General features: G+C 46.5%; 1 protein-coding gene across 13 annotated transcripts in view; it reads right to left on the bottom strand.

Annotated features, from left to right (window-relative positions):
- Window positions 1-9,958: 9,958 nt before the first annotated feature.
- TENM4 (teneurin transmembrane protein 4) overlaps window positions 9,959-24,376 on the bottom strand; it is a 650,537-nt gene continuing 636,119 nt past the window's right edge. For all 13 annotated transcript variants that reach the window (XM_083735741.1, XM_083735748.1, XM_083735749.1 and 10 more), the window contains 3 exons: window positions 22,300-23,914; window positions 14,709-14,851; window positions 9,959-12,263 (listed from right to left, as the gene is read on the bottom strand). In XM_083735741.1, coding sequence (XP_083591867.1) covers window positions 11,505-12,263; window positions 14,709-14,851; window positions 22,300-23,914 — 2,517 coding nt within the window. In that variant the 3' untranslated portion in view covers window positions 9,959-11,504. The remainder of the gene's footprint in view (window positions 12,264-14,708; window positions 14,852-22,299; window positions 23,915-24,376) is intronic.

Genomic DNA, 24,376 nt, shown 5'->3' with positions numbered 1-24,376 from the left:
TCAGCTGTCTCCAGTTAGTAGACACCGGCATCCTAGTAAAAAAACAGAGTAGATTTGGAAAGCCTCAAATCTGCCCACACCTGGTCCATATTATAACCATCATGGAGTCTCAGCATCCTTGTGGCAAATTTCCCACTCGCTGGATATATCATTAAGCAGAATTTATCAGATGAATAACAGAGAGACTTTCTTAAAGGTAAGCACAGCAGTTAACCCTTGGCGTGTATAGACCGCCCATGTAGTTTGATAGTGTCCTGACATTAGGTTTGTTCACACATTACACTGAATTCTGGTATGAGCGGTCTCTGCACACGAGCTTGTGCGAAAGAGTGTACACTTTTTAATTTGCACAGCCCAACCATTGTCTGCGCAGACTGTACACACACTGAATGCCACATGTGCAAAGTGCAGCACCACTGTGTGTTCACATTGGTGCATGTATTGCACGCTCATTGAACGTAAGGTATGAATACCCTTATCACTGGTGTTTACAGCTTCTTACACTGCGACAAGATGTTATAGCAAACACAAGGCAGCTGCTCAAAATGGCAACCTCATGGTTGTACCTCCCTCTCAAGAACTAAAGAAACTCGGTGTAAGAGCATAACATCACCATGTTGTGGATTTCCCCATTTTTGCTGTAGGTTTTCGGATCAGCTGCAAGGTTGCTGTAAAGCCTTAAATTGAGGGTGCCTCTGGATCAGCAGTTTATTGAGCATTCACCATGGTTTGTTTGCGGTGAGATGAGACAACATTTGGCTCCTTAATGAGCATTCACACCGATTTGTTAGCAAGGGAGATTAGATTGTTTTGCATCAAATTAAGCGTCACACTTTCCAGTGCAGTTCACCATCACTTTGCAAAAACTCAGACCTTTTTCTTGCACAATCAGTTATAACTATATGACTTATGTGGACATATATAACTATATGTCGCTTAGTGGAACAGCATCTGCCTTGAGATCTCCTAATAGGACCAGGAGAGTCTCTCTGTCTGAAACCCTGGGGAGTGGCTGTGAGTCAGTGTAGACCAGGCATAGGCAAATTCAGCTCTCCAGATGTTTTGGAACTACAATTCCATCATCCCTGACCACTGGTTCTTTTAGCTAGGGATGATGGGAGTTGTAGTCCCAAAACATCTGGAGGGCCGAGTTTGCCTATGCCTGGTGTAGACAATACTGAGCTAAATGGGCCAATGGGTCTGACTCTGTGTAATGCAGCTTCCTATGTCTGCTATGTTGGTATGTGGTTGAATCCATCCTGATAATAGTGAACGTCTGGAAGTGGCCTTCACTTGCTGACATCATGTGGCCCAGAGAGGTTTAGGAAAGGGTTGACAATTTTAGGGATTCTGCGCCTAAAGAACATTGGTGGGATCCTATCATCCTACGACCAGCCATAAGAAATTAGTTGTATGCATAGAAAGAAGTTAACCTTGTGTTGGGCTGTAGTCTTGGTATATTGTTGTTGGCACCTGTCTGTCTCAAGAGACAATGGAGTGTGCCTAAGGGGGTGAAGTCAACCACTGCGTTAGCAGCACCGAAGCGACCTCACTGGGCAGCGTGGATGGAGGTCCTGGGCTGCCCAGAAGACAAGACCCCGCTCTCAGCCTCGCTGATGTGGTCCAAAGGAAAACAGAGCAAGACGTTTGGCACCAGCTGGGCTGCAGGAGTTGCCGGAAGGTGTAAAATAATAATAATAATAATAATAATAATAATAATAATAATAATAATAATTCATTCATTCCCCACCCATCTGGCTGGGCTTCCCCAGCCACTCTGGGTGGCTTCCAACAAAATATTATAATACTATAATGCACCAATATTAAAAGCTTCCCTAAAAGGGTTGCCTTCAGATGTCTTCTAAAATTCTGGTAGTTGTTGTTCTCTTTGACATCTGGTGGGAGGGCGTTCCACAGGGTGGGCGCCACTACCGAGAAGGCCCTCTGCCTGGTTCCCTGTAACCTCACTTCTTGCAGGGAGGGAACCACCAGAAGGCCCTCAGTGCTGGACCTCAGTGTCCGGGTAGAAGAAGAAGAAGAAGAGTTTGGATTTGATATCCCGCCTTTCACTCCCCTTCAGGAGTCTCAAAGCGGCTAACAACCTCCTTTCCCTTCCTCCCCCACAACAAACACTCTGTGAGGTGAGTGGGGCTGAGAGACTTCAAGGAAGTGTGACTGGCCCAAGGTCACCCAGCAGCTGCATGTGGAGGAGCAGGGAAGCAAACCCGGTTCACCAGATTATGTGACTGCCGCTCTTAACCACTACACCACACTGGCTGGGTAGAACGATGGGGGTGGAGACGCTCCTTCAGGTATACTGGACCGAGGCTGTTTAAGGCGCCATCCAACCGTCTTAGAGTCTCCACTCTGGATTTGTGTAGGTTTGGCTCCTCAGACTTTTCTTCTCCTGAAGACAGGGGCATAGGAATGGTGGGGGGCAGATCGCCCCGGGTGCCCTCACTAAGGGGGGTGACATTCGGCATACCGCCTGCGACTCCTAAGCCTACCCCAAGCCATCGGGGTAAGGGGGAAGCTGCACCACGACATTCCCCCCTTCTTTTGACAGCTTGGGGGAGGGTTGGGAGTCACGGGCGGACGGCGTGCCAAATGTCCGTCATGGGCAGCTCGCTCTGCCCCATGGGTGGCTTGCTCCACGCTCAGCTGCAGGGCACACGCACCGCTCTGGGCACCCAAGTGGCTATATTGTGCCTGGGATGTCACCCTCCGTGCCATGCCCCCCTCACAAATGCAGCCACCCTGGGCAGCATGGGCATATACTGCACCACTGCCTGAAAAGATCCTGCAAGGCAGCAAAGTTTTAGGACGAGAGTGTTCCTTCTCCTGCCAGATTCTGCGCCCAGATTTGTAGGCACAGATCATCCTCTAGAATAAAATAGCTTACTAGGGAAATGCTAGGGACACGGGTGGTGCTGTGGGTTAAACCACAGAGCCTAGGGCTTGCTGATCAGGAGGTCAGCGGTTCGAATCCCCGTGACGGAGTGAGCTCCCGTTGCTCGGTCCCTGCTCCTGCCAACCTAGCAGTTCGAAAGCACGTTAAAGTGCAAGTAGATAAATAGGTACCGCTCCGGCGGGAAGGTAAACGGCATTTCCGTGCGCTGCTCTGGTTCGCCAGAAGCGGCTTAGTCATGCTGGCCACATGACCCGGAAGCTGTACGCCGGCTCCCTCGGCCAATAAAGTGAGATGAGCGCCGCAACCCAAGAGTCGGTCACGACTGGACTTAATGGTCAGGGGTCCCTTTACCCTTTCTAGGAAAATGCTGAAGTTGCTCTTTGGGGTGCCTCAGGGTCAATTTTTTATGGTAGCCCAAATCTCAGTTGTATGGCTATATATATATATATATATGTATATGTATATGCATATATCTCAATTTTAACTCATGCGCTATTGCTGCAATCTGCTCCAGTTGTATATTTTATCTTTATGAACGCTGTTTTTATTGTGTTATGTGTGGTGTAGTGGTTAAGAGTAGTAGACTCGTAATCTGGTGAACTGGGTTCTCGTCTCCGCTCCTCCACATGCAGCTGCTGGGTGACCTTGGGCCAGTCACACTTCTTGAAGTCTTTCAGCCCCACTCACCTCACAGGGTGTTTGTTGTGGGGGAGGAAGGGAAAGGAGATTGTTAGCCACTTTGAGACTCCTTCGGGTAGTGATAAAGCGGGATATCAAATCCAAACTCTTATGTTATGTGAGCTGGTCTTTGACCGTAATAAATAATCTATCTATCATCTGGAGGGCCAAGGTTGAGGAAGCCTGGCCTAAGGTGCATCTCCTCTTTTTAAAACCATAGTATCTGTTCCTTCTCCTAGATGGGCTCCTTTCCCAGGTAGGTGAGCCCCCCCTGCCCCTCTTGGTATATAGCGAATGGCATTTTCAGCATCCCTTTGCAAATGAAATAAAATAGTGGTCCATTCTTCCCATGTACCATTTATGCAAATCTCCAGAGCGCTTGGAGGCAGGCAGGTTCGTGTAGGTCCTCTGTCAGGAGAGGCTTTTCTAGGGCCTATTTGTAAATCCTGCACCTGGATTCAGAGGCGACCGAAACAAGACTTAGTTTGTTCCAAGCCATCAAAAACTCGCCCACTCTTTTTAAACACAAAATATTCTTTTTATTTGTCACCGAAGGCTACACATGGTCACTTCTGTTCTGAGACTTTTTTTTTGTTTTGATTTTTGTTTTCTAGAAGGTATCTACATCTGCACGTATTTACAGGCCTGTCTTATTTACACAATCAAGAATACAGTGTTAGAAACACAAAGTGGAGAGAGAGATTTCTATATATATATATAAAAGGAATAAAAAAATTAGTTCCAGACGTCAGGAAATTACAGACAGTAATGAGAACAAAATCGTCCAGTGCTCGGGATTACAAGTGCGGCTTTGATTTAAAAGAGGGGGGGGGGGGAGTCCTTCTTTTTCAAACTGGTAGCTGTGTTCAGAAGTTCTCCTGTTATATAAAGCATATTTTTCTTTGTGTACCATGGGGTAGGGTGAAAGTGTTTGGTTCTTTCTGTAAGGGTCCTAACCTTTAACCAATTCCTTGCTGGAAAAGGATGGGGAGAGCTAAGTTGTGGGTTTCCCCTCCCTCACCCCTATTCTTTCATTTAGGAGTTTACGGGCTTCTTTTGCAAATATAGTAAGCCCGCAACTTAGGTGGGTGATCGCGCCTAAAGCCAAAATTATATATAGTCAAAGCCCATTGGGTTCGATGGCCGGTGGTTTTGCCAAATTCTTTCCCCCCGAACCCCTGCCCCTTTCTCGTTTTGTTAAGAGTTTTGCCACGCATGTAAAGCTGAAGGCACACAAGTTAAATGTGGAAAAGTTGTGGGCTTACTACAGCAGTAACCTTAGAGGTGAAGTCACCTTTGTCTGTAGCAACATGATGTCAACAGCACATACCTTTTGATGCTTGGGGTGTGGCTGGGGGCATGTTTACAATGACTTGTGTTTCAGTACGAATTCTGGGTCAGTCCACATACCATTAAAATGAACACAGTCTCTATTATATTTACAGTGGTACCTCGAGTTACAAACGCCTCAGGTTACAAACACTTCAGGTTACAAACTCCGCTAACCTGGAAGAGTTACCTCGAGTTGAGAACTTTGCCCCAGGATGAGAACAGAAATCATGTGCCGCCGGCGCAGCAGCATCAAGAGGGCCCATTAGTGAAAGCACGCCTCTAGTTAAGAACAGTTTCAGGTTAAGAACGGATCTCTAGAAGGAATTAAGTTCATAACTAGAGATACCACGGTACTTTTCTCCAGCAAGGAATATTTAAGAGAGATATAAGGATGGCATCTGGAGTGGAGGAAAGAGAGAGGAGTCCTTAGCAGAGGAAACCCAGAATCCTAAATATATATTTGGGACTAGAGATGGGAGAATCTGCCTTTTACCAATCATAAGTTCAGTTTTCCACATCTGCATATTAAAAAGTTCTTTTTAACTTTAGTGCAAATCTCTTCTAATATGCACATTTGTATACATTTCCTGAATTTTCACATTTTTTGGTAAAGAAATCCCCAATAGAATGCATTTTTGCATTTGACTTTCAACAAGATAAGGTTTTTTTATATATACCTTACTGGAGAACTGCATTGCAAAATTCAGAGAAATGTGAAATCCCAAGGAAAGTTCTGCTATTGGTTCAGATATTGTTTTGGACAGTGTCAGTTGTCTAATTTGCCTTTAAATGCAAACTGAATCTAATTTCTCCCCCGCCCCCAAAAAAATCTCTACTTGGGAGTAAGATTAACTGGACTCAGTGGGGCTTCTTCCTGAGTAGACATGCATAGGATTGCACTATAATAAAGCTTCTTTTTCCTCTTCTCGCCTGTATAGCCATAGCACACACAGACCATCGCATCCAAGAGTGGCCTTTACTCTACGGTGGGATTTAGGTAAAGGCGGCTGCATCTCAGCCCCATTGAAATGAATGGTCCTCAAGTATTTAAACATGCACTTCCATGTCACTGGTTTCACTGGGAATTCTAGTGCTGTTAACTTTCTCTGGACTGTGCCCTGTGGCCAGAATCACATCATGTTCTCTCTTTGGTGAGCAGGAAAGACTTCAGTGGTGAGGATAATGGCAGAATCACCCATAACCCCCAGATATTCATTCTTAAAAACCTGCTCCAGCTCTGTACACAGAACAAGATCAGGAAAAGCAGATCCCATGCATTAGGAAAAGGGATGCTGTAATGAATTTCATGTTTTCCGCAGAAGATCTCAAATATCCCGTTTCTCTTATAATACACCCACTACACTCCCTTTAGAAGCCAGATTCCTCTTTCCATCTCCTTTTCAATACCTTTTCTGTCCTCCCATCCTCCTCCCTTAGCTCTTGTCTTACGAATCTGATTCCATCTGTGAGATAGAAAACAAATAATGTGCGCTAATTTAGCGCACCGTATGCACAAGTTGCTCCCTACTTCTTGCTTTGGTGTTCGAATAACACCCAGTGTCCTTCTTAGGTCCCCACATGAGTCAATGGATGCTATCAAGTGCCAAGAGTGTGCTATTGAAAAAACACAGCTGAGACCCAACTTCCTAGTGGTGCGTTCTTACTGCTCAGCAACATGCGTGGTGGAGACGTGTACAGATATGTAGAATGGGCATGTACACATGCAGAAGAAAGGTTTAGGTGTGGTGAAGTTGTCTGAAGCCCCTCCCCCTCAGTTTGCATGCGTTCAGCACTACGTTCTCTCTAAAAATAGTAATATCTGTGGTCATTGAGAATTCTTTCCCGATATATTCAAGAGGTTAAGCACCCTCCGATACATCTCTTCTGTCTTGCGTGGTACAAATCTTGATTTGCAAGTGTGTGTACGGATATCTTAACCCCAATTGGTTTTGTTAACTTGGGAGCCAGAAATTCTTGAAAGGAATGGTGAAGGAATCGGGTCCCCAGAATTGAAGCAGTTAAAACGTTTTGTAGAAAGACCCAATCGCGGCCGCGAGGAACTCCCAATCAAGCATGCTACACAAAGAGAGCTGTTGGGAACAGATAATTGTTTGCTTTTTATATCAGATCAGTTACTGGGTTCATCAAAATGCCTGTGGATGTGCAGGCCCTTGCGGTGGCAACCGTCAAGAAATAATCTTTTGGGTGTGTTATATTAGCCTTCTTTTCAAAAGGAGCTCTGGTGTTCTTTGGAAGCTTACTGAGGATTACGCCATGAGATCGATAATGGCAGACAAATGTCACTCAGAGACAACTTTAAGCAGAGGGAGCATTTGGGTGTGCTATAGGCTGAATTCAGTAAACAGTGGCGTTAAGACTGGGCTCTCAATCACAACCCAGAGGCCTGCATAATACACAAAGGGTTTGGATGGCAGTGGCCCAGGGAGCCCTGCCACAGGGAAACAAACCCACTTCAGGAGAAGAGGTTGCAGTAGACACACTAAGAAACCTACACCAGCTTTCAAAGACCAACACCCATGATGGCAACCACATCTGGCATTGAACAGACTGCTCTCCTATCTCTCGACAGTTTCCAGTTTCAGTTTCGTCCCTGGTTGCTTTTCTATCCTGTCCTTCCCTCAAGAAGCTCAAGGTCATATCCTGGCTGTCTCACCTCCAGATATTGGCCAGTGCCTAATTTGAGCCCATCAATACATGCGCCTATTTCATGTCAAGACTTGACATCTGGGATGCCACCAATGGCCCTTGCCTGAAGCTCCTTCTCCTCGCTTAAAAGATGAAGTGTAAACAAGGTCAAACCAATGGCACAGGATTCCTGTGAGTTAAGGATTTGCCAGGCAAAATTTATCTTGCTCCTTCGGGAATGTTCTATAAATGTGTGATGGCCTGGCGGGTTCCAAACTACATGTAGGGTAGCTTTCAGCTGCTGTAGGTGAGACAACTACACAAAACACCCAGGTAAGGCCAAAAGTGATGAAGTCATCTTGATACTGTGCAAAGGGTGGCTCTGAATTTTTCAAGGACTTGAAGTGACAGACATTTTCCTACAGTCTCCTCCCCGCTTCTCCCTGATGAGGTCCTCTACTGCCCTCCTCACAATGCTAAAATGGCATGATCTGGTGCCGGGAGTGGACCTGCAGTCTAGACACATGGCAGTCTGTTTATCTCACATCCTGTAACCATACTGAACACTCTTCAAGGCATGCATGCATGGACCAGTGTCACCTTCTGCTTCTCTCCCACGTACAGCCTTGCAGGAGAAACAACCAGCTGTGAATGGATGCAACCCATGAAGGCAGAAGACAGTGCACCTTTGGGCTAGCCATCACTATTTTTACTCTCTCACTCTATGGCTTCTTGACACTCAGGAAAGCATCAGGGAAGGACCACATGCCAGGAAGCTTGCTGGTTGGCCAGGAAGGACAAGGGTGAAGTTTTAGAACCTTACAGCCCTAGTCGAAACAAATTAAATTAAATTAAAAAATTCCTTCCACTAGCACCTTAGAGAGCAACTAAGTTAATTATTGGTATGAGCTTTCGTGTGCATGCACACTTCTTCAGATACACTGAAACAGAAGTCACCAGAACCTTATATATAGTGAGAGGGTGGGTTGGGGTACTACTCAGAAGGGTGGTGGGAATGGGTGATTGGCTGATTCAGCAACTTCTCTTTCTAGTCTATTTCTGAAATTCTTTTGTAATAAGACAGCTACTTTGAGATCTTGTATAGAATGTCCTGGGAGATTGAGGTGTTCTACTGGTTTCTCTGTCTTGTGATTCCTGATATCAGATTTATGCCCATTTATCCTTTGGCCTGTTTGTCCAATATAGAGAGCTGAAGGGCAAAGTTGCACAGCCAGGGAGAACGTGTGGGCTCACTGTGTTGGGTGTGTCACCAGATGAAAACAAGTGGAGCAAAGTCATCTCATGGCCCCATTCCCAGTCTGCCTGGTCTGTGCATTGTAAACATTTGGGAATGGCGCCACGAGACTCTTTCCTCCTTCTGAACTCCCAAGTGCTTCGTTCCTAGGTTTGGGGATTATTTTACTCATGGTCAATTCACAAGGGTGGGTGAATGCCCATATTTGTTTGGAATCCTGGTTTTCTTTGGAGAGACACCTAGGCACATGTTGATCTGCTCGTGAGGCCATGTGCCTTCCATGTACACATTCTTATAAGAAGCAAATGAAAGTATGATGCTGAGATGCTAGTAGGGTCTGGGGCAGGTTCTCCCTTGGCAAGGGGGCAAGTTGCAATATCCTTTCCTACCACCCCACCCCTAGTTATTTCTGTTCCTGCTTCAGCTCACCTGTCACCAGTCTCCATATCTTTCTAAAAGCATCCTCAGAAGTAAAGTAAATCGCAACAAAGAAATAAGAAGTAGGCCCAACACTATGTGGTAGCAAAATCTGGGTTTTCACGGACTACAACTGAGGATGTTGGTTTCTAGCATGGAGAATTAATGGCAGTTTCACTTTCCTAGACTGGAGGTAAAGGTATTTAGACACATGACTGCACTACCACACACCTCTGTAGTAGAAGATGTGTTCTGTGTGCTCAGTTCCTTAGGTTGAATTCATGAAAGGCTGCACAGAGGCAAATAAAGACCTTCCCCAAGCCAGAGAGGCGCTGCTGCAAGCCAGAGTGGGCGGTCTTGGGGTTGGCCTGGCTTAGTAGAAGGGGCAAAGCAGGTGTAGCTTGGTAGACATGTGTAATGTCTCCTGATGGATTGGTTTTTTAAAACTTCAATAAAATTGCAGTGGGCTTTCGGGATCCTAACTATGCGTGACATTGTGTTGCTTGCAAGCACGTTATTCCCCCCCCCCCCGCTTAATTTAATTACAGGTGGGGACAATAGGTTTGTGCAATTTCTATTTGCATCACAACGCGTGGGGAGGGGAGGTTTAACCCTTCCCTCCTGTCAAAATCTTGTCAAAAAAATCCCCCACCCTCCTCATACTGCAGTCAGAAAAACGGTTTCCCTATAGTAACAAGAATAATAAGAATAATAATATTTTATTTATACCCCGCCCTCCCCAGCCAAAGCTGGGCTCAGAGCGGAATGTGTTTTCAAGTGCAGTTAGGCCCAGAATTTGACCAAAACAGTGTGTGTGTATGTCTTTCCTCACAGACCATCTGCCCACTAAATATTATCGCCAGCTACTTTTCTACTTGAAGGGGAAAAGATACATGGACTGAATGCCTTTCTTTCCTGAGGGGGGAAAAGCAGCAAGGGAGTGGGATTCTGATTGGGAAAATGGCCCTCAGAGAAAGGGGTTGCTGTCGATCCAGTCACACCCAATTCCCCCCCCCCCGTCCCCACAGCAACACTGAATTAACAACCAAAGCCATTGAGAGATTCTCCACACACTCACACAGCCTCTCACATCCACCTCTAGTTTGGTCTATCGCCCTCGTGAGGCGCCAAGAACATCCCACCACTAATGGCGATTCTGCTATTGGCCATTTGCTGCCTCAAAAGATAACGGTTAAGACACTCAACCTGGTGTACAGAAATACTATATATTTAAGGAAGGTTTTGCCATTTGACAAATATACATCATAGGTGCTTTTTTTCCATCCAACAGCATGTGCAAGAAAATTTATTCTAGTAGAGCGTCAATCTCTCCCAACCCCCGCACCCTGGGAAACCCCCCACCCCAGTCTGAAATGGGGTTTCAAACTAATAGAAAAACAAACCAAAAGAAGCAAGGAAGATTTGCAGCGATACGTACTCTGTCGCACTCACACAAAAAACCCAAACCAAACCGGTGAACAAAATAGCCTATCGTAGTAAAAAAGACTCATTTAAAAAAAATAAAAAAGAGATTATTTCCATCTCGGGAAGGGAAAAGACTCATCTGGCAAGTCTATAAGACGCAGCTATTTCGCCTTGCCCGGCTACTTCTGAGCTGCAGGGTGGCCCAGAAACGAGTGTGAAGTGTGAAAATGACCTGCAAGTTCTCATTTGGAGGCTCACGTTTATCACGTAAAGAAGATTCAGAACAGTCCACGGCTGCTTCTTCTTCGCTTTGCTGTGTGCAGCACATGATGCTGAAAGCTCGCATCCCCCCCTCTTCTTCTTTCACCTTTTCTTCTTTTTCAACCCAAACAGGGTTTGCGCGGAACTTACGCAGAGACCCTTTTCTCGCCACACGAAGAAACCTAACGGGTTTTGCATGGACAAATCCCCCGATTTTTCAGAACGTTGCACAAAGGGGAAGGGGAGAAGGATGGACGAAAAGGACACAGGATTTCCACCGTGCTCACACAAAGGTGAAATATACCTTCTGGTCCGTGTTTGTGTGTGCGTGCGTGCGTGTGTGCATGGAGGGAAATGATAACAGTAATGGGTGAGAAGGCCTATTTTAGAGAGAGAAAAATAAAACAATAGGATGTTGCATGAGTTACAGTGCAACTGTATTATCATTCCACCCCAACCTTTTTCATCACCGTTTCTTTAAAAAAAAAAAAAAAAGAGGATTGAGTACAACACAGTCTGGTATGCGGCCACAAAAGAGTAGCTGTCTTTGGCAAGAAGTCAATGCGCCAACCCTCCCTGTCACCTCCTGCCCATCTCGCTCTGTCTCATGAAATGAATGTTGTTGGCGCTGTCTGAGAGTTCGGGGTACTGCTCCACCGAGATCACAAAGTAGCCGTCGTAGCCCTGCACCCGCCCTGTGCTCAGCAACTGCTGCTTCTCCCCTTCTGTCCAGGAGCGTGTCCCCTCCTCCCCGTCCCGCAGTCTCTGCTGCTCCTGTGCCCAGGCTTGGGCAACCGCTCGCTGCCTGGCCAGCTCCAGCACGCGGGTCTTTTCCTCGTCCAAGGTCGTCCCGTACCGGGTGTTCAGGCACAGTGCTCCGTACTGGAGCTGGATGTCCGTGTAACGTCTAGTCCTTCCGTTGAGCACCGTGTTGATTTGGGAGACAGTGACGTTGACGCCGTTCTCCAGGGTCCTCCGGCCGCCGCTGAGGCCCAGGATGGACAAGTCTCCGTCCGACGGCCCTTGCTTGACGAAGTAGTGGGTGTCCACGCCCTCGACGGTGAAGTGCAAGTCGTCTAGGTAGTGGGCGTTGTTGAGTATGGCCGCAACCCTCCGCCCGTCTTCGTTGGCCGTGCTGATGATGTCCGTGGCCACCCTGCCGTCTTTCATGGCGAACTTGACCCCTTTGCCGATGACGGAGCCCCCTGAGGCAAAGTTGTGGTTCTCCTTGGTTTCGTGGCAGCCGGCGATGCTGGAGCTGTAGATCTGCTCAAAGCGCTCCAGGGTGACGAAAGCCTTCAGCTGCTTCTGCACCTCACACTGCACTCCCAGGATCGACTGAGGAAGCAGCAGAGAGAAAAAGAGAGGGGAGAGAGAGGCTCGTGTTAGCGATGGGTGCAGGTTGAGCAAACAACAGCAGTGGCAGCAACAGCAACAGCTTACAGCGCCTTAAAGACGAACACATTTAGTCTTTATGGCACAGAGTTTCGTGAATTAGCTCCAACACTTGTTCATAGACCTCTGGACTTTCCCCGGTTTTTGCTACAGATTAATAATAATTTATTATTTATACCCTGCCCATCTGGCTGGGTTTCCCCAGCCACACTGGGCTGCTTCCAACAAAATATAGTCCTTCAGATATTAAAACAGGGCTGCCTTCAGATGTCTCCTAAAAGTCTGGTAGTTATTTTTTCCTTTGACATCTGGTGGGAGGACATTCCACAGGTCGGGTGCCACTACTGAGAAGGCCCTCTGCCTGGTTCCCTGTAACTTGGCTGCTCGCAGCGAGGGAACCGCCAGAAGGCCCTCGGCACTGGACCTCAGTGTCCAGGCGGAACGAGGGGGGTGGAGACGCTCCTTCGTTGGCAAGAGCTTCTGGGTTGTTCTGCACAATGTTATCAGGGACCTGGCCGGGATCGTAATTTTAAAAAAAGAAAAAAAAAACCCACTTCCCTGTTATCTCAAAACAAGCTCTGTGCCTTTGAAAAGCTGCTTAATTTTAAGATCTAACGACCTTGAATACACCCTTTTAATAATACAGTAATGCATTTGGGAAGAGCGTTTTCTTCCGCGGGAGAAAAACAACTCTTGGGCTGTGTGGCTGTGGAAATAAAAAGGAAGGGGCGCAAACGGATTGTGCAGAGTTCAAAGAGACAAAGTACCCTGCCTTTGAAAATTGCTATCCATTCCGTTTCATCTTCTACCATGTATTCCCCACCCCTTTGCCACTGAATTAGCAAAGACGAGCGGTAGAAAGTGCAACTTGAATGGGAGCTAGCGGGCCTCTGATAATGGGGAAGCTTTCAGCAAACTGTTCAGGTAGAGAGAAATGGTACAAAACAGCCCAGAAGTATCGTGGATGGAAAGGAGAGAACTCATGTGCATTAGTAGATAAGAGCACTGAGGGAAAACCTGCGGATGCTGACAGGGAGTCCCATGTAAATCCTGGGAAAAGGCAACTGTTTTGCTTGGCACAAAAGGAACATCTGTAAGGACATTGACAGCATGTGTGCAGATTGCCAAAAGTGACTACTAAACGTGGCCGCCACATCGCAGATCTTTGATCCGGTGAAGGGTAAGTTAAACCACCACTCCCACCCAATATGTTTTGAACGTGGGGGCAAAAGAACCAACTTTCTCCACATGTCGGGGGCGAGTCAAAATACCAACCAATCTAGCTGTGGAGCGGATTGCAGAGGCCATTCTGGCTTCCATGATCCATTTGGCAGAATGGAACCAATTTTAGCCCAGTCACTGCCAAAACCCTGCGGAGTAGATACGGAAGGAAGAAAATGCCACATTGCTTCTCCTGCTGAAACCTTGTAACTTTTGACACCACCAGTGCTCTGTTTTCGTCCTGCTTCCGTTGCATAAGAGCACCCCTCCAATGCAGAAACACTGGATGTGTGGTTTGGTATAAATCACGAATGCACTATTATTGTACCCATAACCATTTGCAAATGAGGTATAGGGGGTAGTGACTAAAGACACAGTCTTTTTAGTGGTGGTGCCCATTTGTCGAATGCCCTCCCTAGAGCGGCTTGCCTGTCACCTCCCAACATTTTGCATCCAGTTATGGCCCTCTCAGTCCCGGGTGAAGATCATTTTGGCTTCCCAGGCTTTTCAATCTTAAAATCTGTTGGTGCTTTAAACATTATTTGCACTACTGTTGTTTGGTTTGCATTTTTCTTCTTTACGTTTCTAGTTTTTTAAGGGAACCTTGGCTATTGGGCGGTATATAAAATGTTGTCTGTGTATGAATAAGGTTCTGTGCACCTGGAAGCAGTTATGTTTAGAGAAGTGGTCCGCTGGCTATTTACCCCACTAAATGGGAGGGTAATTTGTGGAATAATTTAATGACTCCAATAGGGGGCTTTCTAGAAACAGACAGTGGCCTGGTTCCCACATCACATTAAACCATAGTTAACGTTTAACTATAGTTTAACATGAATGAGCAGAATGCTGGTAGATTATGCTCAGAAATCCCTCCTTCACAACTCCCTCACTGTTGGCTGCAACAACTGAGAAGCTTTAGCTTGTCACATTAAGACTTGTGGTTGGCTTATTTCCAAACAAAACAACCAAGGCTTAATCTTGGCTTACTTCTCATGGGTTGCTTGTGGGAAACAAACCATGACCCTGGGTCCAAGCATCATGATAAACCAAGGCTTGTGGTTTGTAACTCAACGCATGGATCAGCCAGGAGTCAGGGAGGAGCAGAACTGGGTCTTTTGAAAATTAAACTATGGCTTACTGTGATGTGTGAACAGTGAGGTAGATTACCTTGCTATTGTCCCATTCTTGAGTCTTCAGTTGGGTGTGGATGAGTTCATAAGATGGCTCCACAGCATCCATGTCTGGCTTAGGATATCCAGGGATGACGTTGTGCAGTTGAAACCCAAATGTGAGCAGCCAGCTGTTGACATCTGGGATGTGATAAACGAGAAACCGAAGGGTTAGCTTGTTCATTATATTTTATTGCCTGTAGGCACCTGGAAAGAAAGTCAGGTAGCTTGGAAAGGCCTTCAACCCAATGTGTGTGGGTGGGGGGAAGGAATTGACTATATTTGCTCATGTCTATTCATGCAGTGAAGGGACATGGGTGGTGCTGTGGGTTAAACCACAGAGCCTAGGACTTGCCGATCAGAAGGTCGGCGGTTCGAATCCCCACGACGGGGTGAGCTCCCGTTGCTCGGTTCCAGCTCCTGCCAACCTAACAGTTTGAAAGCATGTCAAAGTGCAAGTAGATAAATAGGTACCGCTCTGGCAGGAAGGTTAACGGAGTTTCCGTGCACTGCTCTGGTTTGCCAGAAGCGGCTTAGTCCTGCTGGCCACATGACCCGGAAGCTGTACGCCAGCTCCCTCGGCCAATAAAGCGAGATGAGCGCCGCAACCCCAGAGTCGGTCACGACTGGACCTAATGGTCAGGGGTCCCCTTTACCCTTATTCATGCAATGAATGAGGTGTAAATCTGAAGCTGCACGTTTCCTAAGATGTCTATAGTGGCCACATGGCAACTCTACTTTCTCCAGATTTTAGATTGCCCAAGTTGGCTCAACGGGAAACAAATACACATCGTGCAAGCAGGCTGATGGCTTGCTTCTCCTTGCTATATTCTCAGAACTCTGCTAAAGATTCAGGAGAGAGAAGATCCTTTGCTGGCCATTGAAAATACCTTCCTTCTGTGTCTTTGAAAATCTGACAGAGAAAAGGCAATGTTGCTTTTTTTATTATTTCATTACCATTAAAATTAAAGCACTTTGCTCTCAACAGCCATTCACTCTCTATATCAATAGCAGCAGCAACCAGTTTCTTAATAGCTTTGTGGTGTGATCTTCTAAGTTATGCAGAAATCTACCCTGCTTCTGAGCAGTAGGCTATTATACCACTAGGAATAAGCCAGTGTCATTTATTGGAAGGGATAGAGGTCAGGAGGAGACGTTTTTTTAAGACGTCCCAATGTTCAAAAGACAGTCAGGGCAACGCAGAAGCTTAGTCCTATCATTGAAATCAATGGAACCCCGAAAGAATTTAGGATCTGCCCCAAATATCAATCTGCTGAAAATGAAGCAGTGTTTATTTATGTTAAGTAAAAACAGTGCATTTCATATGACACTGGGTACATTTTGGCTTCCACTCAGTTTGGTTCCCTACATGTCAGAATGAATTCATTTTGGGGGCAGAGTAAAGAGCATGGCTATTGGAAACAGGGGTAATACAAATGTCATAGAATCATAGAGTTGGAAGAGACCACAAGGGCCATCGAGTCCAACCCCCTGCCAAGCAGGAAACACCATCAGAGCACTCCTGACATATGGTTGTCAAGCCTCTGCTTAAAGACCTCCAAAGAAGGAGACTCCACCACACTCCTTGGCAGCAAATTCCACTGTCAAACAGCTCTTACTGTCAGGAAGTTCTTCCTAATGTTTAGGTGGAATCTTCTTTCTTGTAGTTTGGATCCATTGCTCCGTGTCCGCTTCTCTGGAGCAGCAGAAAACAACCTTTCTCCCTCCTCTATGTGACATCCTTTTATATATTTGAACATGGCTATCATATCACCCCTTAACCTCCTCTTCTCCAGGCTAAACATGCCCAGCTCCCTTAGCCGTTCCTCATAACGGCATCGTTTCCAGGCCTTTGACCATTTTGGTTGCCCTCCTCTGGACACGTTCCAGTTTGTCAGTGTCCTTCTTGAACTGTGGTGCCCAGAAGTGGACACAGTACTCCAGGTGAGGTCTGACCGGAGCAGAATACAGTGGCACTATTACTTCCCTTGATCAGTCTGCTGATCAATGTCAACTCAGTCTGCTCCCTCCACAAAAGCCAGTCACAAAAGCATTCCTTCTCCACTATAGGGGGGCTATGAACATAAACTCCAATTAATCCTAGGTATCCTTTGCCAGTTCTCTTTTAGGTGATCTTTTACAACGCTCACAAGCAGAATCCTAACATAGGTTTATTCAGAAGTTCCCCTGCATTCAATCAAATCTTATCCACTATAAATGTGTTTCAAATTGCAATCTTCATTTCAGAACCACCCCCCCCCCAAAATCCCCTCAACTTTAGGGACGGGAAAAATCTGTAAATTGTGGTTTCACCCAGTTTCTCAAATTTCCAATCTTATATTCAGTTCATTTTTCTACAACAATTTGCAATTATTATTATTTTTAATTACAGGTGGGTAGCTGTGTTGGTTTGCCGTAGTAAATGAATAAATAAAAAAGAATTCCTTCCAGTAGCACCTTAGAGACCAACTAAGTTTGTTATTGGTATGAGCTTTCGTGTGCATGGTATCTGAAGAAGTGCGCATGCACATGAAAGCTCATACTGATGCAACTTGTACCTGCGAAGTGGTTTTAAATAAGATCAGCCAGACATCAATGGAGAATAAGAAGGTGAGGTTTATTGCCAGGCAATAAGGTACCCAGTTGGAATAGTTTCCAAAGAACTGGGACCCTGATTGACAGAAATCCAGAGGTCTTTATACCTGAGCAGAACACAGCAAATCATTGATCATAAGACAATCACGAAGGATTCACAATATTGTCAGCAAGAGTCAGCCAATCAGCAAGCGGTTGTCACGCTACTTGACCCCCGGTCAAGCCTTGGTCAGCACCGGATTCTAGTTCTGCTTTCCGATGCTTATAGTGACGCTTTGTCTAACCTTTCCCCCAATTATGACAGGACATGGACATTTTGGACATTTTGTGGTTTTGCTCTTCCTGTTCTGTGGATTTATTTTAGCCTGTATCTGAGGGGATTTTGTACCAGAATCTCTGATTCATGTCTTTCCCCCTTGTTCGGGGTGCGCAGATGTTTAGGGGAAAGGTCGGCTCCAAATTCCGCTGTTTCAAGCATTTTGCAGTTTGCTAAAGCACAGCTTCCCTTTTGATTCAAAATGGATTTTAAAGTACTGTAATCCTTCATTATGTGTAAGCATATATGAATATATTGATTATATTGGTTTCTGATAACTGATTATGTGGATAGCATAGGGGTAACCCTTCTCCCTTGCCTCAATACCAATAACAAACTTAGTTGGTCTCTAAGGTGCTACTGGAAGGTATTATTTTTAAGGGGTCCTCATGAAAATTCACCATCTGTGAATTTCTCTTAGCATTCACAGGATTGTATGCAATTTAGTCTAATACATGTTTGTTGCAAGCAATTTTGTCTTGTAATGCATTTTTGGGATCTTAACTATTTTATTATTGATTTTGTTAAGAAGCGCAACATAAAAAAGAAAGCAAAGAATACAAAATGTCAACCATAAAGCGTCACAGCCTGGAAGGACAAAAGTACAAAGGTTCAGCACAGCTCCAAAGGAATAAAGCATGGACTCGTGCAAAGATTCCCTCTGCAAATAACTAAGATTCATAAAAACAAAAGCATTATCCACCTGTGAGTGCCATCATTATTGAAAATAAAGGTTCCAAAAAGGCTTAGATGAGCCAGACATTTGCGCATACTGGTGGCACTGAACTGCCGCAGGCCTCAATATTCATACTGGAAATAAAATCATACCATATAGCAAAAATGCCAAACAAAAAAACCCTGGTCATTAAAGGACCCCTGACCATTAGGTCCAGTCGTGGCCGACTCTGGGGTTGCGGCACTCATCTCGCTTTATTGGCCAAGGGAGCCGGCGTACAGCTTCCGGGTCATGTGGCCAGCATGACTAAGCCGCTTCTGGCGAACCAGAGCAGCGCACGGAAACGCCGTTTACCTTCCTGCAGGAGTGATACCTATTTATCTACTTGCACTTTGGCGTGCTTTCGAACTGCTAGGTTGGCAGGAGCAGTGACTGAGCAATGGGAGCTCACCCTGTTGCGGGGATTCGAACCGCCAACCATCTGATTGGCAAGTCCTAGGCTCTGTGGTTTAACCCACAGCACCACCCACATCCCCTACCCTGGTCATTAGAGTTCTCTTAATCTCAGGGTTGTGGGTTTGAGCCTCACACTGGGCAAAAAGATTCCTGCATTGCAGGGGGCTGGACTAGAAAACCCTCATGGGTCCCTTCGAACTCTACAATTCTGTGACAAAACGGGACACAATTTGCTCAGCCGGCTGTCCAAATGCTAACTATGGATGGACAAGGTCTAGTTCACCCTGTCTCCCATCCTCTCAAGCTCTCCCATTTTATGGTTCTTGTAGGTTTTGACCAGCCAGCACTCCAGATGAAGATGATTACTATTCGATACCCTCTCTAAAATGGGATACTGGGAATCCGTCCCTCTGGGGTCTCTTCCAGCTCTGTGAATCTAAGTTGCCTTGTGCAGAATCATGACTTGGCCCATGCGGCTAAGCACCGTGCCTTCCACTCACACTAGCGACAACCACCCAAGGCCTCCTGCAGGAAGTTTCCTCACATGTTCTGCCTGAGTTACGATATCTTTATTGTCATTGTCCCATACAGAACAATGAAATTGAAAAATCTACATAAGACATTCAAAACCCCCTAAAAACTCTGATACCCCATTTTAAAATACAATATACTCCTATAGAGACTCCTTATACTGTGTTTAAAACCAGAATTGCATTTGGGTAGAAACTGTTTCTCAGGCAGCTAGTCCTAGTCTTTATAACCCTGGACCTTCTTCCAGAAGGCAGAAGCTGAAAGAGATCATTTCCGGGGTGCGCACTATCCTGCGCTATCTCTGCAGCTTTCTTATTGCACCTGGAAGCATAGATTTTATCTAAGGCGGGAAGAGTGCACCCAATTATTCTCTCTGCAGTCTTTACAACCCTGGACAGCATTGTTTTTCCCCTGACTGTGCAGCTCCCAACCCCCCCCCCCCAGACCATAAGTTAATACACTCTCCACAGTACAATGGTAAAATGCCATCAACAGGTCCTTTGAGAGATTGTTTTTCCGGAGGATTCTCCGGAGGAGCTTTTAACTAGCAATCCCAGGGGCTGAACCTGTGATCATCTGATGCAAAGCATGCGCTCTACCACTTGAGCTACGGCCTGCCCCCCTCATATACTCTGCCATTCCTGTCTCCGTGTCTCTTGCTTTCAAACCAACTCTCCAAACTTGCTGCGTTTTCCCACCCCTCTTTATTTCCTCGCTGCAAGTCCTTCGAGACTTGCTGAACTCTTCCCGTGCCACTGAATTCTTCCCTACCGCATTCCTGCTACTGTTAATTCAGTGTGTTGTGTCTGTCCAGGCTGTGCTATTCCTCCCCCCGAATGCACACTTGCTCCCACCCGCGAATTACTTGCCCCAAATTTAATTCCGCAGCGACTCTGGTGGGAGTTTGGTCAAAGGCTGCCGTCTCTCTGCTCTGGCCTATATTTAAGGCACATGATACTTGTTTTTCCTCCATCCCTTAAGTAGCGCTTCTCATGGGTGAATTAACGCTTAATCGCATTGTTATTTTTAAAAGGCTTGATAAAAAGGTCATGATTAGAAAGGACTCAGCCGCTGCTCTCCTGGAGCGAGCCTCCTTAATGCAGTTTATTTAGATGCAATTTTGAATTTGGCCTGCCAGCTTATGCACACATGGATACCTCTGTGCAAGTGATAGGAAATTAGAAGAACATTAATCATCCTTTAATCTGCAGGAAGGGGATTATCGGGTCTGGCTGAGCCCCTTGGAAAATGGAGAGCTTTGCAGCGGGACTTCGCAAAACCCAACCATCAGCTGATAGTCAGGCCGTGAGGAGTCCCTTGCAAAAAATCCTTTGCAAGACCCGTGTGGACAAGCAAAGGTCACTTGACCCCTGCCCACTTGGCCTTCAAGACCAGATCCAGCCCCCTTCCACGTGAAGGACTCAAAAGGGGGAGAGGGACACCTTTTGCACATTGGCTTAAACTACCAACGTGGGTTTTTGATACAACCAAGCTAGGGAAAGTCTAGTGTCTATTGTGTCTTCTCCGGCAATCTCTAGGTTAGATAACTGCAGCGAGTTACATGTGGGGCTGCCTTTGAAGATGGCTCAGTAACTGCAGATGGTGCCAAAATTGGCAGCCAGATTGTCGAACAACACAATACTGTCTGAACATATAACACCAGTTTGGGCACAACTGCGCTAGCTTCCAATGAGCTTCCGGGCTCGCATCGAGGTGATTGTTTTGAACTATAAAGCTTGTATGTGGTTCAGGACCATAGCTGTCAACTTTCAGATTTGAAAATAAGGGATCGGCAGCCTCGAAAATAAGGGATCAGAGCCTCACCTGTCCCAGGGACAGTCTACGGGATATCTAACAATCTGGGATAGCAGCGGGAAATGGCGCTGGAATAAGGGGATTTCCTGCAAAAAAATGGAAGGTTGACAACTAGCTCTTCCCACTTGAACCCGGGTGCCCCCTTTGAGGGAGGTGAAGACTCATAATCTTGCTCCAGTGGGCCTTGTGGGCATTTCCCTTCTGCCATGAGTAGGACTGTTCCCAAGTTAACCCCTGTCAGACCCCTGCCTGAAACTTGAGAGAGCTGTAATCAAGTATAGATGATTCTGAGCCACACTGGCCAAAAGTCAGCTTTCTAAATTTATTAAGTTGTTTATGATGAACAGGCGGCTCGGCCAGCGTCCCTCCTCTTCCAGCTCACCTAAGTCAGTTCTACTTTGTTTTTGGAAATGAGGTCTGCTCGTGCAATTGCACTTCCTCCCTCTGGGTGCCCCGTGCACCCCCTAAATAGGCTCTGGAGGGCTGGGAGAAGCCCCAGATCAGGTTTAGGGGCCACAGGAGAGGAGAGATTGGAGGGAAGTCATGTTTCATGAGTGGACCTTGTCCCCTATGCATGTACTCAACTTAGTGCTACCCCTTTGATTCCCCTCCTCAGTCCTTACACCTTGAACGTTTTTGGGCGCGACAGAGATTTGTAGTCCTTTATAGCGTTTTCTGCTATAAACCAGTTTGCACAAGTTTGTGGAGTGTTTAAATCGAAGGTTTCCACCTAGCTAACTGACCTGAGAGAATAACAACCTCTGCATGAATCGATGCACCTTGTTATAAGGAGGTTTTCAATGTTCAATGTTTTACTGTGTTTTTAATATTTTGTTGGGAGCCGCCCAGAGTGCCTGGGGCAACCCGGTCAGATGGATGGCATATTAATATTAATATTAATATTAATAATAATTTGCTTTAACTCTTCCCTAGCAATCTAAGGAAACATTTCTTCTTTTCTATCTAGCTACCATGAAACAGTTGAAACAAAACTAGTACAGTCAGAGATTCAGCTTTTAACTCCAAAGTATAGAACCACATATAAGCTGCTCTTCCCAATGAAGTAAAAGATAATTCGGGAGAAACTGAAAATACCTGGGTGCAGATTTTAAAACTGGCATTGTTTTTAAGAGACGCATAGTCAAATACGGTGAAACTGAGCCGACTGGTGGACCTGGGCTGGCCAAAAATGAACCTTACCTGTCATGTAGCACTTGATATCCTGAGAGTTACTGATAGGATTGTTATTCTTGAACATGTAGAGACTGAAAGGCATTATATTGCTGCTGCTGAGATGTTTCCAAATGTCGTGGTCCGGGCTGGTCCACCGGCCGGCGAGCACATCATAGTCTCTCTTCCCCATGTGTATCAGTTTGGTGAGGGGATCGTAGAGGCCTCCATGGTAGCCGATGATGATCTGGAAGTTTGGGTTGGTGTCAGTGTAGATCTCCCCATAAGCCGTGTACAGGATCTGCTTGATCATGAGGCCCGTCCCACTGAAGACGGCCAGAGGCGTCCCAATGTTGTCGCAAGCAATGTAGAACTCGTCCCCGCTGCTGAGCTCCATGGCAAAGAGGTGGCCCTGCAGGTCGTAATAGAGGGACGTTATCTCAGAGCTGGAGTGGTTGTATAGGTGGGTGACTTTGGTGGGGTTGGTGAGATCTGCGTAGAAGAACTGCAGATGGTGGCCGTGGGCCGTTTTGCTGGAGACTCTCCTCCCAAGTCCATCATAGCGGTACTTCACGCTCCAGCCACTGGCTTTGTTGTACGCCTTGATGAGAAGTCCTGCGGAGTTGTACTCGAATACATCATTCCCTCTTTGTCTCAAGAAGCCGTCTTCGTCCATCTTATATTGCACGTCCCCCAGCCTCGTGATCCTGTCCCTGAGGTCGTACCTCAGAGGCGTGAGGCGGGCGCTGTTGCCGGGACTCAGCAAATGGAGATTCCCGTTCAGGTCGTAGCTGTACCGCCAGAGTGGCTTCTCGTTGATAGACACAGTCTGCAGCTGCCCATCGGCATCGTACTCATAAGAATACCTTGTCGTGTTTGCGTACGGGCCGACCTTCAGTTCCTTCTTCACCACCCTCCCCATGTTGTCGTACTGCACCGTCATCCAGTACATGAGGGACCTGAATATCTCGTACTGCACTTCCTTCATCCTGCCGTAAGCGTCAAAGTGTTTCGTGTGAGTCATGACGGCAGTGGTGATGATCTGGTTGATGTCGTAGTAGATGACCCCGAACTTGCCGAACTGCTCCGTCTTGCCCGACACGTCGTCGTACCGGTACAGGTCGATGGGCAATGGCGTCTCGTTGATCACCGCTTGCATGCTGGTCACCCGGAAGCTGTTGTCGTAGTTGTAATCGAAGCGGGCATTCACCATGCCTTCCTCCGTGAAGCGGAAAATCTGCCGGTCAATGAGGGGCCCGATCTGTCGGTACCGGATGGTGCAGGTGAACCCTTCGTTTTGCAGGTTTATGGTCTTCAGCATGCCAGCGGTTTCGTCGTAAGTGAAGCTGATCTTGGTGGTGTCATAGAGCATTTCGGCCAGTTTGGACAGCTTGCCGTACTTGTAGATGACCCGCCTCCCTGTCCCCAAATGATAGGTGTGGAGAAGCTGCTGCTCCTCGTTGAAGTCCTGAACGACAGAGGCGTTTCCCTCGGGGGGCCTGTAGATGTTCCGGTAGTAGCCGATGGAACGGATTGTTTCAAAGGTCTGCCGGGCTACATTGGGCATGGTCACCGACGACAAGCGGTCGTTCTTATCGAACTCAAAAATGTACTGTCGCTGGCTGTGGAGAAGCAGCACCATGGACTGTAACCAAGAGAGAAAGCAGTTATTATCCTTCTTTTTATAGCCGTTGGAAATCTGAACTTTCTCAAGCAAGGAAATTCTTTAGGGCACTGGGGGGCATTCAGTGTAGCGCTATGGCAATTGCTCCATCAGCTCAAGCATTTCAGCTTGCCAGGTGGAATGACCCCCCCACCAGGTGTACTATTTTTTTCGGTGTGTGTCCCCCTGTGCAGAATTCTGCTAGCTGGATTTGTTGAGTTGGATCTGGTCCATTATTTTAATTTTAATTATCATTTGCAATTCTGCCTCTTTAGAAACAGTGCCCCCTCCCCCTGAAATTTCTGTAATTAGGGCAGGGGCAGTACACTTGAAGACTGAAACATCGAAAAACGCCTATTCTGTGGTACTGATAGCTTACTTCCTCCTGGTGCCCCTGTAATAAAATTTTTAGTGGATGTCAGGGACTGGCTGGACGATGAGGAG

Source organism: Podarcis gaigeae, assembly GCF_964106915.1.
Source record: "Podarcis gaigeae genome assembly, chromosome: 4".
In the NCBI taxonomy this organism is placed as follows: Eukaryota; Metazoa; Chordata; class Lepidosauria; order Squamata; family Lacertidae; genus Podarcis; species Podarcis gaigeae.
The sequence above is the reverse complement of the archived record's forward strand: the minus strand, read 5'-3'. Positions and strand labels throughout refer to the sequence as shown.